Source organism: Haliotis rufescens, unplaced genomic scaffold, assembly GCF_023055435.1.
Source record: "Haliotis rufescens isolate VD_foot unplaced genomic scaffold, xgHalRufe1.0.p SCAF_8, whole genome shotgun sequence".
NCBI lineage: Eukaryota > Metazoa > Mollusca > Gastropoda > Lepetellida > Haliotidae > Haliotis > Haliotis rufescens.
Window position 1 is genome coordinate 46687844 of NW_025964372.1, and position 19068 is coordinate 46706911.

Genomic DNA, 19068 nt, shown 5'->3' on the forward strand with positions numbered 1-19068 from the left:
ATAGAAGGCTTTCTCTGTGCTGCTCAGGCACAGTCGCTTCCGACTGGAAAACGTCAATATATAGTTTTGTACCAAAATGTAAATATGAAATGTAGAACATGCAATGAATTTAATGAGACTATCCAACACAGTGTTAGTGGATGCCCAGCAAAGTATCTTAAGCGACATGATGATGTGGCCCGATCATCTTATTACCGTCTTCCCCGTGCTTGTGGTTTTGAGGTCCATCCATGGTACGACCCGGAATATGTGGATGGTGTCATGGAAAATGATAAATACAAAATTCTTTGGAATAGGCGCGAAAACAGCCTAGACCTATCCAGGCCAACAAACGTAATGTTGTCGTTATTGATAGATCCAATGAAATCATTTATATCAACTGGTCCTTGACCACTGGCGAGCTACAGTGCTACGGCAATATGTTGTTAATTAACATCGAAAGAGAATAGTATTCGCTTTACGGCAGTGCAATATTGTTTTCTAGAGCTCATGCAGAACATTAAATCGCAAACACCATTACCCATGACTGTCATTTGAATTTTCAATGACACCGCCACACCTCTTTTCTTAAATAGGACCAGTTATTACACAATAATTATTCAGAATTGTATTTGCTGCAGCAAACCTGCTCCACCAGCTGAAAAGCAGTTTTCCAAATGTCTGCGTGGTTCTATGAATACATCTGCGCTTGATTAAATACGCTATGTGTTATGTGCAATTGGATTGTATACGGAAATGTCATTCGACACAAAACAATATATCCACAGCTTCATTTCACAAAGTAGAATTCTCGATATTTTGTAAATGCGTTTATCCAATCGAATTTTTAAAAACATGTTTATAAATAAGGTATATAACACGGTTACTAATTATTTACAGATCACCGTCATACAGCTGTAACATTGCTGGAGTGTGGCGTTAAACAATAAACAAAACCTTTTTTAAGGTCACAGCATTATTCCATCTTTATGACGGCGGAATGTAAATAATTGAATCTGGACCAGGCAATCCAATGACTGATATTGTGAACACCGATCTAACCAAGACATAATCCCTACATAAAAAAATGAACTATTAGTTTTTATGTTAGTAAAGAGTTATTTGTTATTGCACAGAATGTCATCCATGTTGATGTGGTAGAAGACTACATTCGTAATATTTCAGTGCGCCACCCATGAAGATCCGTATTAGAATAGATCTTCAGTGACCCATGCTCGTCGAAAGAGGCGACTAACGGGATTGGATGATCAGGTGACTTGGTATATGCATGTCATGGTACTCCAAAAACGTGGGTCGATGCGCATGACATCAATCAGTTGTTTGTCTGAGCTAGACTCGATTATTTACATATATCCATCATATAACTTGAATATTGCTGCGGCGTTAAAAAACAAACAAACTGCAGTGCGCACACTGTGTGTTCGCATCCTGCTGTTGGCAATCACAAAAATTCAGTGTCAGCAAAAGCGATACTTACAACCGCTCGGCATAGGTTCGTACCCAATGGTATACCCGATGAGGTTCCTAGGTCTGTCAGCATTTTCGTGCTCATGGGTTTGACCAAATAATATAGTCCCCATGTTCCTAATGTGTGGTGGCGTAACTTTAATCACGATATGGCTGAAACAGTTCCGATGTGACTTTAAAGTCACAAACTTACCTTTGTCATTTGGGATTTCCTCATTTCCATATCGGGGGCACGAGTGGCCCTGTCGTCTAAGGCGCCGCGATTCGCTGTGCAGAGTTGCGTCCCTTGGGAACACCAGAAACCTATGATTGTGGGTTCGAATCCCGGTTCGCCCCATTATGTTTCTAGGTTTGTCAGCACCATACCCGTGCTCGTTGGTTTCACTAAAGTGGTAAACGTCTTAGACCTGCATCACTTCGGACTTTCCTCCCACATTAAGCTGACACGCCGTGATATAACTAGAATAATGTTAAAAGCGGCGTTAAACCCAACTCACTCACTCACTCATTTCCATATTAATATAATATGACTGAGATGTTGTGTTTCATATATCTACATATCTCACTCAAATGACCTTCATGACTCGGATACATTGTAAATAAAAGCGACAAACCCTTTCCATATTCATGAGAGACTGTACAATTCCGACTTTACCATGAGCATGTGTTTATGAATCACTTTCAAATAGTGCTGATACAAGGGGTTCGCATTATTTCCATCGCTATGTTGCCATTTACGCCGAATGCGTTGGATATTAACTAAATTGAAATATCAATATCAATACTGATGCTAACAACACCTTATACTATATACACCATATACTAATAACTAAATGCTAATATTAATACTCATACAAACTGAACAATATAGCAACAATTTGTGACTGAGACACAACAAACTCGTTTAATACATAGAGGATTCATTTTTTTAATATGGGAAACAAACATCCGAGTCTTAGTTAATCGGTACTTGCCGAGCCATATGAAAAAAACACTCTGTTGGATTCTGTTTATCATTTTCACATTATTGTTTCCCGTTTAGGGAATAAATGCATTAACATTAGTAACTTGTAGAAATCATACAAAGAGATCGTGCGTAGTGATACATGTTTTCTTTTGCTGTGAACCAAAATAAACAGCCTCTTAACTTCGTTCGTGGAATATTCCTTCGCTGAGAAAAAATGTTCCTCGGATTATTTTAAACGAAATACTTGAACAGAGTTTTGCAGAATAACTGAAACTTTAATAACAGCAACAGCAACGATTTTGTGTCATTTGATTATATATCTGGTATAATTTCACTGATATATAGCTATCCATTCAAACCGCTCTCTCACTTGAAGAATGTATCGCGGGAGGAGAGGGCAGAGTATGCTTTAGTCGGTGTCATTGTCACTTCAAATGACAATCCGGCGTCTTTTGACTGGAACCGGGCTTGAAGGTTTAACGAGATTAATCGTTATGTTTCCACTCGTTATGTTTCCACTAGTAATCTTGCCAGCAAACATAGTGTTGACACCACCAGAAACATTAATATACTGAACAACAGAAGTTCCTTTGACATTGAAATAACATTTAATGCAAAGTTATGTTATTTACCAAATCTGAAACAATTTCGATTTGCAACAGATAAAAGACTCCTGTAAGTGTTGAATGGTTTAATTTGCCATATTGACTTCAGAAAATGCGTGATTTCATAAAAAAAAACCATGAACATGCCAAAATGTAAATTTACAAATCAATAGCGTGTGTGTCCATCTCTCGTTGCGATGCAACCAACACATCTTCGTCTCATGGAATGGACCAGGCGTCGCACTAAGTCCTGTGGGATATCTGCCCATATCTTCTGGAGCATGTTTCGAAGTTCCAAGGGTGTCTGTGGAACACATGGTTGACGTCGAAGGCCCCGATCCATCTCATCCCACATGTGCTCGATTGGTGAGAGATCAGGGGGAGCGAGCCGGCCAGGGGATGACATTCACGTTGTTTTGTTGAGGAGAATCCTGATACAATGATTGACGTAACGTTCACCTCGACGTCGGTACACTCCAATCCGTCCATCGCTGTGGCTGATGTGAGTGAGTGAGTGATTTAACGTCACATCGGCAGTACTTCAGCCATATCGTGACGAGAAGTACATTAATTGTGGCTGATGTGAAAAAGAGACTCGTCAGTGAATAGAACTTGTCCCCACTGCATGGTCGTCCAGCGTAGACGCTGTCTGCACCACTGTAGACGTGCTTGACGGTGGTTTCCTGTCAAAATGGGACGTCTGGCGGGTCTTCTTGCGATAATCCCTTCACATCTGAGGCGACGATCCACGGTTTGTGAAGATATGGATGCTTCTTGCAGTCACTGTTGCTGGCTGGAATCGATTTCGTAGGTGTGTTGTTCGAATCCAGTTGTCTTGTCGATTATTGTTTACGCGTGGCATGTCATTCTGAGGATGGTCTCTGACTGCATTCGCCTGTTGCCAACTTTGCCATAAACACCAAATGGTGTTTCTGTGGACGTTAAATTGTCTTGCATGAATAGAATGCATGCCTTTCTGTACATGTACTACATTAATTGAAAACCAAACTTTACTTGTTTGAAAAATACACTAAAATATTGGTGTCACGGGAACTTTTGTTGTTGAGCATAATTTGAGATCGCTGACTGTCTTATCTATTGGCGATTTTGACATTGCACGAGGGGCCGCTCTGCATGACGGGGTTTCATCAGCACGCTAGAATGCCACAGTGTGGGATGAAGTGTTTCCCGAAATAATGTTGGATATTTGCTTGTACTGGTCAGGATTAATATGGCAGTAAATGTTCACAGAATGGATGGTTTTGTGACCATTATTTGATTTGGCGGAACGTGATTATCATTCAACTACTGCGCAGGGACCAGGATGTAAATAAGTGGCAGAACGATCATTAAAAAGACTGTCGTAGATTGTTGTTAGAAATATAAGCTTCCAGAACTTTCCCTTCACTACTTGTATGCGCACTGCCACAATGAGGGTTGTGTCCATTCAAATCGCCCATGATTATTGCAGGGCTTGGAAAGCTGGTCCTAGAGCGCCTCGAGATCAACATGCCGATGTGTAAATGATGGAGGAACATGAAGAGAGCACAAAGTCACATGGACAGCAACAGCCTGAAGAGGGGTATTGAAAGGAACAGGGCTATGTATGATGCCCTGTCTCACTAAGATTGAAGAACCTCCAGTAGCTTTAACACCCAGAGGTGAGAAGGCATGAAATGAATTATACTGCCTTATGTCAAGTTTATCGGTATTTGATAAGTATGTTTCCTGTAAACAAAATGCTGATGGTTTATAATCAGTAACTGTAAATCATTAAAATTATTCTTTATTCCTCTACAATTCCACTGAATGAATAATAGTATTTGAGCTGTTCATGGTGGCTCAATTGGAGATGGCGAGCGGGATGGGGGTCCACTCCCATGGACTGGGAGTGAAGGACTGACCTCCATCTCCAAAGGTTCAAACTGATTATGAACATTTAAAGGTGATGACTGAGTAGAAGACACCTCCAAATGCAGGACGGCCGTTGCCTTTTTTCAACTGCTTTTTATCTTTGCAGACATGTGGGCTCACTCACAATTTCTAGTTCAGATGATGGATCCAATGAAGGCTTTGGTGATACAATGTCTGTTTGTGAGGCTGATGTGGAGTTTTTAGGCAGAGAAGGAACAAACTGGGTATGGTCATCAAGGATGAGCTGTTCATGTACCCACGATATCGATGTTTGACACGGTGTCGATCTCATGGTGGTTCTGGCAACAGGAGCTGGAGCGGAAACTGCAGCTGAATATGTTACAGTTGAATTTGTAGGAAGAGGCACCAACTTATTAGCTTCAAAATACGAAATATTGGTAGTGTGTTTGACTTTTTGAATTACGGTCGTATAATGGACATAATTTGGATGAGGCCAAGTGTTCTCCATTGCAGTTAGCATACTTGATGCTGTTTGAGCACTCAGGGCCCTCATGAGCTTCACCACAACATACCGTTTGGTTATTTGGCCCCATGACCAAACATTTGAAATTTGAAGCATCGGAGTGGATTTGGTACGTATACCTCCACACCGATGTTAAAGTATCCAGCTTTTATCCTCTTTGGAATAGAAGAAAGTGCAAATGAAAATAGGTAAGTGTTCAGTTTTGTAATAGTGCCATTATCTTTCTTTTTTTGTAAATCGCTTCACATCAGTTATTCCTTGATTTTTCAGCTCAGTTACAATTTTCTCCTCACTCATGTCAGAAAGACAACGAGCCCTGTCTCTGACTATGCCTCTGCAGGAGTTCAGTGTCTTGCGCACTGAGACAAAAACTAGTGTTTTCGCAAACTGTTTTAATTTCAGGAGATTGTCAGATTGTTGTCTCCATGCACATTCCTCTAACAGTGAACCGCTTCGGAGGAATGTTACATTCTTTACCTCTCACCAGACGCCTTGAATGAATGGGTTCAGTTTCCAAGGAGTTTCATCAGAAGATGAAATCACAATGAACCTGGGCCACGAGTCAACAATTTCAGACGATCCTTCATCAGATGATAAAGACTCAACATGTTCTTTGATGAACCAGATGGAATGAGAAGAGCCATGGGCATAAGCACAGGTTTTGACATTTCTGCTCCCCACCCGTCATGGAATGTCAACAAGGACGATGGTGCAGTGGAAGCCCGCCTGTACCACAAGGGCTACAAGCATGTTATACTCCAGCAAATATAAACTTGAATAGCTATGGAATGCTTTAATGCCAGGCTGGTTCGCTCATGACACTTTTCTGGAGAAACAGAATTCAGAGGTTTACAAAGCCAGATTGGCCCATGAGCCATCGCCTTCTGGCATAGGACTCTAAGCAAATTTAAGACGCAATAATGTTATTGGAAATTCAAGTAACGAAAGTCTGTTGTTATCATAGGATTTTGAAAGAACTATGCGTGCTCAGAACTATCCATTCTACCCTGGGTCGACACGGGGGAAGAGCGATTGGCATTACCCAGCACTTACCACGAGGAGGTTGCTCTTAATGAGTGCCTCACTCACAGTTACTATCTAGTTTTAAATATAAATATATGATAAGTCTAGTTGTTTTCTGTCCTTTGTTGACAGCTTTTTATATTGTCTAAATGTATTTATTCTTCATCTAAAACTATTTATAGTCACGATATGGCTGAAAATACTGCCTATGTGATTTTAGATTGTAACTCAATCACCCAATGCACACGTTCCCTTCTTCGCTGACGCCTCTGATTCAAATGACGCGCAGTAAGTTGTTGGATGACACGTGGAAGCAAATGCCATCAGATTCTGTTCTGTGCAGATGAATTAGCACCGTCTGGACATGTACATTCAACACACCAGTTGCCTGTTGCATCCGCTCGCTTTTCTCAATTTCTCAATGCCATCGTTCTGACTCATCTGTCCCAGGGGTCCAGAGTGGCGTCGATCATCAAGGTTATGTGTTTCTTGGTATCGGGCCCGCCAACTGCTGATGACTGATGACGGATTGAGTAACATGCAGCATTTGGGCAACAATATTCTGACGTGTGCCCACCTGCAACATGCCTTTGGCACGTAAATGTTCAGCATGTTGAAAACGTCTCATGATCAATGAAGTTGCTTCCTTAACGATTAAATGTCTGAAACAATTCTGAAGTTTTAGCTAACTTGGATGTTAAGTTAATTAATTAGTCATCTGAGCAAAAGGCTCAAGTGTCAGAGTTAATCCAAGAGTTTGCTCATTTGTTCTGGCCGTACACATTTAGGACGTCATGATGTAGATGTAGATGTAGATGTAGGTGAGGATGTGCCGGTGAAGCAACATCCTTACTGGATAAATCCAATCAAGCTTGAAGCCCTGAAGAAGGAGTTTCAATACAATGACTTTATTGAACCAAGTCATAGTGACTGGAGTTCAGATTGCATTCTTGTAGTTACATATGTTGTTTTGTTTGTTTGTTTGTTGTTTAACGCTGCACTCAGCAATATTCCATCTATATGACGGAGGTACATATGTTGTACTGACATGAAACGTGTGAAAGCTGTTTCTGAAACTGAATCTTATCCAATTACCAAGTATCGATGACTGCATTGACAGAATTGGTAAAGCCAGGAACGCAAGCAAGTTTGACCTACTGAAGGGGTATTGGCATATTCCAATGCATAAGCGGTTATCAGCTCTTGTGAATCCAGATGGACTTTACGAATATAAAGTGATGCCATTTTGGCTAAAGAACGGTCCAGTTGCATGTTACATTGTTTCTGTTGAGATTCGGTAGGCGCTCATTGCATTGTGTTTGGACAATGTCAGCAGTCGTCAGGAAGTTAAGTCAGAAGGTAAACCAAGTTAATTTGGTAATACATTTAAGTGTATACCACTTGTTGGTTGTATGTTGGTTTCACACTAAGTTCGTTTACGTACAATATTCTGGGTTAACATGTTGTTTCAATTTGGGAACAAAGTCCACGTGATTCATGTTACACACACACACGCACATACTAAATTCCCTTAGGTTACATGTGTATGGTGGAAAAGTGTTGTGGTCGTCGGCCAAAGGTTGGGTGGTGCTGCTTCCACTGTTTCCATTCAGTGCAAAACATATCCGGTTTTATTCCTTTTTAGATATGTACAGTTGCATGCAGGAAATGAATTTGAGTTCTTTAATCTTATTTGCAACCTTTTGAGTATCTACCCCTGGGGATTTCGGGATAGAAGAGCCCAATAGTAAATTATTCTTGTCGCAAGAGCAGATCACATGGATCTAGTGGTCAGGCTTTGCGATTTGGTTGACAACCCAACAGTGTGGGAGGATGCTCAAATAAGTACAAGAAATTGTCATATATAGTCGACATGTCAAAAGTGCATGAAGAACTTATTCTGACCTTCTGTCATTTCTTTCATTTATGTAGAGTTATCTCCCTTGTTATGCAACTTTATACCGTGTTTTGAAAAATATTGAGAGTGGAGATGGAATTGAGCAAAGAAGGGAGCAGGTACGGGCCTACAGACTATTTCAGTGAGGTGAGACAACAATGGACACTCACATCAGCCACTATTTCTATTTCATATTATACAGTATTGCAGTCCATGGGTGAGTGAGTTACCATTTAACGTCACATCGGCAGTATTTCAGGCATATAGTGACGTATTGAACCCCACGAAGGGCGCATGGGTGGCCCAGTCGCCTTTCGTCTGAGTTTATGATAGGGAGTGACGTAAAATGTACCTTCGATTGGCAATACAAACAAAAATTCATGAATGTTCACAATTGCTTTTGTTATTCTTCCACTCTAACCTAACCAAACATGTTTCCTGAGGACAGTTCTGGTTGTAGACCTTGTTGCTTTGGTATCTCCGTTTCCTTTTCTGTCGACAATGTACGGCTCGGGGAGGCTATCACGGTGTACATACCATCAATCACTGGTTTGGAAATGAATCAAAGCTTACATCCAGCTTAAACAACATTTATTCACTCATTCCTTCAAACAAATAAAACCTTCTTGAGTGATAATCTAGTTTATTTCCTGATTAGATGTTGAGATTGGAACTTGGTGACCAACATCGCCTACAGCAAAAGAAGAAGCTTCTTGCCCCTTCCAAGGTTAGGTCCAATGGGGGAATTCTGGTCGCCAGTGGGAGTCATCATCCTGACTTTCCTGTACATGAGAAAGGTGAACAATGTTAATCTAGTAAGCACAGCCTACAAGATATTTCTGAAAACATTTCTAAACACTCTCCAAGAAAACTATGCATGACCTTGTTTTACTCGTTCTCCCCAGTCACATCGGAAACACTTCAATTCTTTAGTCCCAACATGGGTAAAATGATTTTGGAAACCCGTTTCTGGGATTCCCCGCGTTGATATTGCTAAGCTATTGCGAAAACAGACATAAACCTCAACTCTTGGTTGTTGGTTGGCTGGTTTGTTGTTTAACGCCGCACTCAGCAATATTCCAACTATATGACGGCGGTCTGTAAATAATCGAGTCTGGACCAGACAACCCAGTGACTAATATCATGAGCATAGATACACGCAATTGGGATCGATGACATGCATCAACCAAGTCAGCGAGCCTGACCACCCGATCCCGTTCGTCGCCTTTTACGACAAGCATAGTCGCCTTTTACGGCAAGCATGGGTTGCTGAAGACCTATTCTACCCCGGAATCTTCACGGGTCTAAACCTCAACTCACACATTCATCCAGTCAAACCGAGGGGTGAATCCCGGCCAGCAATGGGAGACCTACATACTGTTTCCCGAATTCAAAGCAGTGATGCAAACCTAGCTTTGCTTTGTGTAGCATTGTAGTAACTCTCACTCACTCCTACTACACGTACTTGGTATTGACCGAGTTAACTGGTTTCACGCATTCAAAGCAGCGACGCAAGACCTGGTTTCGCTTTTTGTGTAGCAGTGATTTGTTTGTTTGTTTGTTTGTGTGTTGTTTAACGCCGCACTCAGCAATATGACGAGTCGAGTCGAGTCTGGACCAGACAATCCCGTGATTGACATGACATCGATCCACGTAATTGGAATAGGATGACATGCATCAACCACGTTAGCGATCCTGACCACCCGATCTGTTCGTCGACTCTTACGATAAGCATAGTCGCATTTTACAGCAAGCATTGGTTGCTGAAGACCTCTTCTACCCCGGATCTTCACGGGTTGTGTAGCATTGAAGTCACACTCACTCACTCACACCTACTATACCTACTGGAGATTGCCGAAAGAGTAGAACACGCGTTGTCTCCTTGGGTCATACACAATGTCTTCATTCATGTCACTGCGTCGGCCGCTGAGGATCATCGTGTAGTCAAACTGCGTCATGTTGATCGCATAGATACCGTCATACTCAACTGTGAACATCCTGTTATCTGGCGGTAAATAGAATTAGAATTTGTTAAGTTTCTTCATGTTTATGATGGTGTGACTTAAAAATATATAAAATATATATAGTCAATGCAAGAGAATAACCATTCTATATTTTCTCCCGAAACAGATTCAACTTGGCGTGAAGGACAAATTGCTGAAAATAAGTGATGACACCAGGTGTTCGCAAAAAGGGTAAGCAGGCAAACCAGACAATCAAGTGATCGATGAACCAGAAAATGCCGTGACACGAGAGTACCATTACTGACTTTGTTCAAACTAATGAAAACGGTATGTAAATGATCAATTGCGTCTACTGTGTGCAAGTACAGAAATTTGGCTGCTTATAGGTAAAGAAAAACGTGTAGAAATATATTCATTTTGCAACACAGTGGGGCGCAGTTTTAAAGTCTCGGCCCAAACATTTATTTTGTAGTTTATTCAGCATCGACAAATGCTACTGGGTTTATGGAGAAACATCAATCCAGTAAAATACCTTGTAAAAACTATGTGGTCTTCCCATAATATGTGGAGGAATTCTTTGTTTGTTGTTTAACAACGTATCCAATACTCGAATCCTGACCAGAGAAACCTGTGATTGACATAAGAAAGGCTCGCATGCAACACGTCACACAGACCATTACGTTGGGACCGACTCTAGCCTGGAATTGAACGGGGGTGTAGACAACTTACTGACTAAGTCCATGGCCCTCGGTCGTGGCCCAAAGAAGTGGAGGTCCTTGTGTATCGCCACTTGTCCGCCATCAAAACCCATCTTGTACAAGTGGTTGTCAAGCTCTTGCTCACACCAGAATACCATCCTGTTGAGTTGATATAGAGACATACATAAACGATTTAGGTTCATCTGTAGTGAGTAAGCTTGATTGGACGTCGCTTTGAAAGAGGAATATGATTTCAGTTACATTACGAGGCAAACGTAACGTAGGTCGCCGACGCTAACACCATTACATCTGCCAAATAGTATGGGAAGGGTACTTGTGCTGACTAACAACGCTTTATAATTACAGTAACCCTAGGAATGGAACCCGCTACAAGCCGACTTGCAGATAATTATTTTTAGGCAGAGCTACAGAAAATACGAAAAGGTATTCACTAGCCCCCATTCTGAAGAGATACAGACCGAGTCATGTAACTTGCAAGTTACTTCTTTAAAGGGCTTCGTCGTTGAGCTTGAGCTGAGTGCGCCCACGTACACATTGCTGGGCCGTTCGTTGTTGTTTAAAACGGCGGCATGTAACTACAGTGTGGACCATACGATTTAGTTATGTGTATTATGAGCACGCTACAGGATATCTACTAAGTCACCGAGCCTGACTGTTCTGTCCACCAAGTCGCCTCGCACGACAAGCGGTCCCCGACAAGCATGGGCTGCTTCGAATAAATTCCAGTCCCAAACACCAAAAGGTACGGGGTAACGACAAATGAAGATCCGGGGTCGAATAGGTCTTCAGCAACCCATACCTGTCGTAAAAGGCGACTATGCTTGTCTTAAGAGGCGACTAACGGAATCGGGTGGCCAGGCTCGCTGACTTGGTTGATGCATGTCATTGTGTCCCAATTGCGCGGATTGATGCTCATGATATCAATCACTGGATTATCTGGTCCAGACTCGATTATTTACAGACCGCCTTCAGAGAGCTGGAATATCGCTGAGTGCTGCGTTAAATAGCAAACAAAAACCTTCCAAACATTAACATACATGTAGCAAAGACATTATACGACTGCTTTTTTGGACTCTATTGTGATTTACGATCTCTGTGATCCCGTCAAGTAATATTTGTTCCACCTATAACTGAGAACATCACTCCCTTACCTTGTCGCTTGGTCGACAGCCATTCTTCGCACCCTGTTCCGACGGTTGACTAAGACAGTCTCATGATCACCATTAACGCTCATTCGGACAACCTGTCGGCCCGTTCCAGCGAAGAACACGAGTCGCGCATCACTGGCCACTGTCAGGCAGTCAGAGTGAGGCTCTGTTGACAAAACATTTCGCTTTAAGTCGTGCAACAAGTCCAACACAGTAGCTACTGCACCACTGACACTAAAGCTACTGCTGATGATGCTACAACGTCTCCCAATAGGGATTAATCCCATTTGGATTCTGTATTGGAGAGTTGTAGCTTAACGCAGAACTCAGCAATATTCCAGCCATGTGATGGCAGCTTGTAAACAATCCAATGAGTGATGTCATTAGCAGCGACCCACACAGATGACACGCCATCACGTCATCGCGCCTGGTCAATAAAGTCACCTCCCAGGGTTGCTGGGGATCTATTTTAACCTGGAATCACCACCCTTACTTGTCGTAGAGGCGACTAAGAGAATCATGTGATGTGCTGCCCGTTGACGCTTTGTGTTACCATAGTGTCTTTTGGTATGCCCAGTACAAAATATCACAGTATCATTGAATTATATCTCCCCGAAAATATACCAGGTAGTCGTAATTGGACATATCAAAGAAAGCAACCAAGATGAGTCGAGAAAGATAGAAATGTACATATTGTTTGTCGCATTTGCAAGCCAAAAGACATAGAATACACGGAGTCTGAAATACAGAGTCCTTGTGTCAGTTGTGAGACGCCCACACGACGCCATGCTTTCCTTTCGACGTTTTCCATGTGTTTGGACGTCTCATATCTGACAGCAAATAGTATAGCTGGTGACGTCGAAGCATATTTAAGCTATTTGGTCATTTTGCCCTACTCATTTCTCATTTCAAGAGCGAAACACGCGTGATTTTATGAGTTAAGAGAGTTTGATTTGTACGCACCTTTCATTTATATCACGGCGTTTTAGATTAATGTGGGAGGAAGCTTGAAGTGATGCAGGTTTTAGACGTTTGCCACTTTGGTAAAACCCACGAGTACGGGTAGGGTGCTGACAAACCTAGAAATATATAACCTTAGCGAACTGTGATTCGAACTCAATATGTACGCCTAGAGATGAGACATGTGACATACCAGACTCGGCATCCATGGCCCCCTTAATTACAGGCTGAATGTTCGTGTGCACCACAGACCTTCGGTCTCGTTGTGTACAAGATGATTCATCTCGTAAACTCCTGTACATCACTCATGGGTTTGTTTGTTATTTAACGCCACACTCAGCAATATTCCAGCTATATGACGGCGGTCTGTAAATAATCGAGTCTGGACCAGACAATCCAGTGATTGATATCATGAGCATCAATCCACGCAACTGGGATACGATGACATGCATCAACCAAGTCAGCGAGCCTGACCACCCGATTCCGTTAGTCGCCTCTTACGACAAGCAAAGTCACGTTTTACGGCAAGTATGGGTTGCTGAAGACCTATTCTACCCCGGATCTACCACGGGTCGTTAACTCATGGGCGTTACGTGAAGTACATACTGGGGTTTGACGTCCAATCACGCAGGTAGGTGAGGTTACTGCCGTCCACGTTGGAGGAAGCGATGTTACTATAGGCTGACATGATGAACAATCTGTTGTCCACATCGTCGTAGTCCACGGCGTTGATGCTGAAGATGCCCGGCAAAGAATAACTATTGGACTGACCAGTTGTAACGTCGATGTGCACCAGTTCCCTCTGGGAGAATACCACCAAGTCGTGACTCCTGCCTGAAAATATCAAAGTCGGAATCCGCAGTGATCCTTAGTATCCTAACCGTTGGGGACCGACCAGTAATATATAACATTGTCTGAAAGTTAGAGCAGGACAATCAGCATCACGAGATGGGTTCCTCATCTGTTTGGGTCAAACAAGAAGCATCAGTTGTGTACACAGAATGGAACCTGAGGTCAGTTGTATACACAGAAATCTGCCTCGTGTCTGTTGTGTATACATAAAGAAAGGTACGGGGGTTTGCTCTGTATACATAAATGTATCTGGGTTCGATTTTCAGTTCCGAATACATGAGAGTACTTCGTGTCAGTTATGTATACAACAAGGTACCTGGGATCAGTTCTATGTACAGAAATGTACATGGGGGCAATTGTGTATACAGGTGGGTCCAGTTGTGATTACAGACATATTCCTAGGGACAGTTGTGTATACAGGATTGTACCATGGGTCTATTGTGTATACAGATAGATATCTGGAGTCAGTTGTGCGTGAAGAAACGTACCTTGGATCAGTATTAAATGCACATCGGTACCTGTGTACACAGAAAGAAAGTTTCTTGGGGTCAGTTGTATTTAAAGACATGTACCTGAGATCTGTTTTGTGTATACAGGAATGAATCTAGGGCCAGTTGTGTTTACAGAAAGGTTCCTGGGGCCTGTTGTGTATACAGAAAGGTTCCTGGGGCCTGTTTTGTTGACAGAAAGGTACCTGTTGTCCGTTGTGTATACAGAAAGGTACCTGGGACTGTTGTGTTTACAAAAGGGTACCTGTTGTCCGTTGTGTATACACAAAAGTAATTTGGGTCAGTTCTGTATACAGAAAGGTACCTGTGATCAGCTGAGTTTACAGAGAGATACCTGGAGTCATTTGTTCAGGCAGAAAGTTACCTCGGTTCTGTTGTGTATACAGAAAGAAAGGTAGTAGGGTCAGTTGTATTTCAAGGAATGTACTTGGGGTCTGTTGTGTTTTCAGAATTGTCCCTGGGGTCTGTTGTGTTTTCAGAATTGTACCTGGCGTCTGGTGTGTTTTCAGAATTGTACCTGGGGGCTGTTGTGTTTTCAGAATTGTACCTGGCGTCTGGTGTGTTTTCAGAATTGTACCTGGCGTCTGTTGTGTTTTCAGAATTGCACCTTGGGTCTGTTCTGTAAAGAGAAATGTACCTGGCGTCTGGCGTCGGTGTTTAAAGTTTAACGTCATATCGGCATTATTTCAGACATATAATGACGAGACAAAGTTGATATTTTCACAAGTGAGTCATGAATGCAAAGTTTAAAAAGATTTTTTTCAAACATATTTGGGCATAACAATATCATTTATACAGTTTAAAACATGGACTATAGGCAACCAGTAACTAAAGCTAGGCTACCTCGCTCGGGATCATGGGATCATGCCTCTGCTTTCTGCACGAATAGCCAGCAGCATTTACATCATCACTTAACCTACTGGTGGTTGTGCTCAATACTAGCCAATATTAAGAAATACTCAGTTGGCTTAAAACACTTTGATGATAGTTCGACTATGATAGGAATTACGTGTCACACAGGGGACAATTTTTTTACGGTACCTTAACTTCCTAGAGAGAGCCTTCGGTAATCTTTGTTGATAAAAGCATCACAAACAAATTAAAAACAAGCAATTAATTATTCACATACATATTTTAAATTTATCACAAAGACCAATTTCGTTCAGGAAGTGAATACGTAAAAGCATTTGATGTTGTGTATACAAAATGTTACCTGGGGTAAGCTGTACATACCGAAAGGTACCTGGGATCAGTTGTACATGCAAAAAGGTGCTGGACTCAGTTGTGTATACAGAAAGGTACCTTGGTCAGTTGTGTATACAGAGAGGTGCCGAGGTCAGTTGTGTATACAGAGAGGTACCTTGGTCAGCTGTGTATACAGAGAGGCGCAAAGGGTCAGTTGCGTATACAGAGAGGTGTCAAGGGTCAGTTGTGTATACAGCGAGGCGCCAAGGGTCAGTTGCGTATACAGAGAGGTGCCAAGGGTCAGTTGTGTATACAGAGAGGTACCAAGGGTCAGTTGTGTATACAGCGAGGTACCTGGGATCAGTTAAATATACAGAAATGTACATGGGGGCAATTGTGTATACAGTAAGGTACCTTGTGTCAGTTGTGTATACAAAGAAGTACCTAGGGTCTGTTATGTATACAGAGAGGTACCTTGGTCAGTTGTGTATACAGAGAGGTGCCAAGGGTCAGGTGTGTATACAGAGAGGTGTCAATGGTCAGTTGTGTATACAGAGAGGTTCAAAGGGTCAATTGTGTATACAGAGGTACCTTGGTCAGCTGTGTATACAGAGAGGTGCCAAGGGTCAGTTGTGTATGCAGAGAGGTACCTAGGGCCAGTTGTGTAAACATAGGTACATAGGGCCAGTTGTGTATACAGAGATGTACATAGGGCCAGTTGTGTATACAGAGATGTACATAGGGTCAGTTGTGTATACAGAGAGGTACCTGGGGTCAGTTGTGTATACAGAGATGTACATAGGGCCAGTTGTGTATACAGAGATGTACATAGGGCCAGTTGTGTATACAGAGATGTACATAGGGCCAGTTGTGTATACAGAGATGTACATAGGGTCAGTTGTGTATACAGAGATGTACATAGGGCCAGTTGTGTATACAGAGAGGTATCTAGGGTCAGTTGTGTATACAGAGAGGTACCTGGGGTCAGTTTTGTATACAGATAGGTGCCAAGGGTCAGTTGTGTATACAGAGAGGTTCTAAGGGTCAATTGTGTATACAGAGGTACCTTGGTCAGCTGTGTATACAGAGAGGTGCCTAGGGTCAGTTGTATATACAGAGAGGTGCCAAGGGTCAGTTGTGTATGCAGAGAGGTACCTGGGGCCAGTTGTGTATACAGAGAGGTGCCTAGGGTCAGTTGTATATACAGAGAGGTGCCAAGGGTCAGTTGTGTATGCAGAGAGGTACCTGGGGCCAGTTGTGTATACATAGGTACCTAGGGCCAGTTGTGTATACAGAGAGGTATCTAGGGTCAGTTTTGTATACAGAGAGGTACCTGGGGTCAGTTGTGTATGCAGAGAGGTACCTAGGGCCAGTTGTGTATGCATAGGTACCGAGGGCCAGTTGTGTATACAGAGATGTACCTAGGGCCAGTTGTGTATACATACATGTACCTGGGTCAGTTGTGTATATAAAAGGAAGTTGGGGTCAGTATTCAGAAAAAGGCACAGGTGTCATTTCTGTATGCGGAAAAGTACCTGGTGTCAGCTTCGCTTTCAGATTGGAACTTAGTGCAGCTGTACATGCAGAAATATGCCTGGTGTCAGCTGTGTACTTGGAAAGATATATATATATATATACATATATATATATATATGAGACATGGGGTCGGTTGTGTATACCGGAAGTTACCTGGTGTAAGGTGTGTAAACCGGAATTACCTGGTGTAAGTTGTGTATACCGGAAGTTACCTGGTGTTAGTTGTGTATACCGGAAGTTACCTAGTTTAAGTTGTGCATACCGGAAGTAACCTGGGGTCGATTGTGTATACCGGAAGCTATCTGTGTAAGTTGTGTATGCGGGAAGTTACCAGGGGTCATTTGTGTATACAAGAAGTTACCTGGGGTTTGTTGTGTATACCGAAAGTTACCTGGGGTTAGTTATGTATACCGGAAGTTACCTGGGGTTAGTTATGTATACCGGAAGTTACCTGGGGTTAGTTATGTATACCGGAAGTTACCTGGGTTTAGTTGTGTATACCGGAAGTTACCTGAGGTCAGTTTTGTTGTAACTGTGGAGACAACGTCCCCAGCATCGACCAGCGGCGACCGCTACCTTTTCGCAGCGTCAAAAACAATAACATCAAACAGCACTCGTTGCTTGTCGGTGCTGTTCAGTGAAGCATTTGGTTTCTAATTGTGCAGTTTTGTGATTTGTAATTTGTATTGAGTCAGTTTGGGGATACAGTCCTACTGCGGAACCTCATCCGAAATTGTTCAGTCATCCTGGACCATGTGAAAAGGTACACATTCGTTCGGCAAAATAGATAATCAGTTTTTTTAAGCTAAAGTATTTAAGCATTTGATGATAAAATTACAAATTAACAAAACTTCAGTTTCTATTCCTTGTTTGGTTTTATTTTAAGCATGAATAAAAACGGCGTCCTAGTGATCGAAATATGAAAGAATAAATGAACCGTATTGGTGAAATCCACGAGCACCGGTATCGTGCTGGCAAACCTGAAGATGGTCTGTAAGTTTGTTGTTTAACGCCGCACTCAGCAATATTCCAGCTATATGGCGGCGGTCTGAAAATAATCGAGTCGGGGCCAGACAATCCAGTGATAAACATCATGAGCATCCATCTACGCAGTTGGGATCGATGACATGCATCAACCCAGTCAGCGAGCCTGACCACCCGATCCCGTTAGTCACTTTTTACGACAAGCATAGTCGCCTTTTACAGCAAGCATGGGTTGCTGAAGACCTATTCTACCCCGGATCTTCACTGGTCGCAAACCTGAAGATATAATCTGGATCATAGGTGCCTGGCATGTCTAAGGGACGCAACTCTACACAGCCTATTGCAGCGCCTTCGACGACTGGGCCACCCATGACCCCTAAATAAAAATACACCTGAAGGGTACAAGAAAAGCTACTGATGCACTGTACAAAGTAGCTTACCCGTTCCTGTTGTAGATGGCGCCTGCCCCGCGCACACCCCGAGGAAAACAAGAACCGCTGCAAAGCTGCAGAGGCAAAACATCGTTGTCGGCTTGTGACTAAAGTAAAAGGGTTACATCTGTCTATATAGCATGTGTCAAGCTTACGAAAAGCTAATAATAGATTAAAGACCTCTGCACAGGATCACTGTCGTTTCATGGAACAATCCAAGTTGAGTTTTGTACGGGAGACTATAAGGGCCATGCCAATTACACGGAAGTGTTGTGTTGACGCTAATGTTGGAATCGTCGATGAAAAATGTGTGCACCGCACCCTTCATTATGAACCGGGATACCTGTCAAGACGGATTCACAAAACATCATATCAGAAGATTTATGAACGCTTAACTGTCCAATTTTGACAAGTACTTGACAG

General features: G+C 42.4%; 1 protein-coding gene across 1 annotated transcript; it reads right to left on the minus strand.

Moving 5' to 3' along the window:
- Nucleotides 1-8931: 8931 nt before the first annotated feature.
- On the minus strand, nt 8932-18811 carry LOC124143589. The gene is made up of 6 exons (XM_046512616.2): nt 18655-18811; nt 13755-13982; nt 12192-12354; nt 11051-11178; nt 10203-10362; nt 8932-9139 (listed from the first exon to the last, which is right to left on the minus strand). Exons 1-6 carry the CDS (start codon nt 18734-18736, stop codon nt 9049-9051), a joined length of 852 nt encoding a protein of 283 aa, XP_046368572.2. The 5' UTR covers nt 18737-18811; the 3' UTR covers nt 8932-9048.
- Between the last annotated feature and the right edge of the window lie 257 nt (nt 18812-19068).

Bases quoted from the DNA above. Each gene is read 5' to 3' on its own strand.
- LOC124143589 (XM_046512616.2), bottom strand. From the start codon at position 18,736: ATGTTTTGCCTCTGCAGCTTTGCAGCGGTTCTTGTTTTCCTCGGGGTG. The intron at 13,983-18,654 runs GTAAGCTACTTT...TGATATTTTCAG, and splicing joins GCCATCTACAACAGGAACGG to GCAGGAGTCACGACTTGGTG. The intron at 12,355-13,754 runs GTATGTACTTCA...TTTTGTCAACAG, and splicing joins TGATTGGACGTCAAACCCCA to AGCCTCACTCTGACTGCCTG.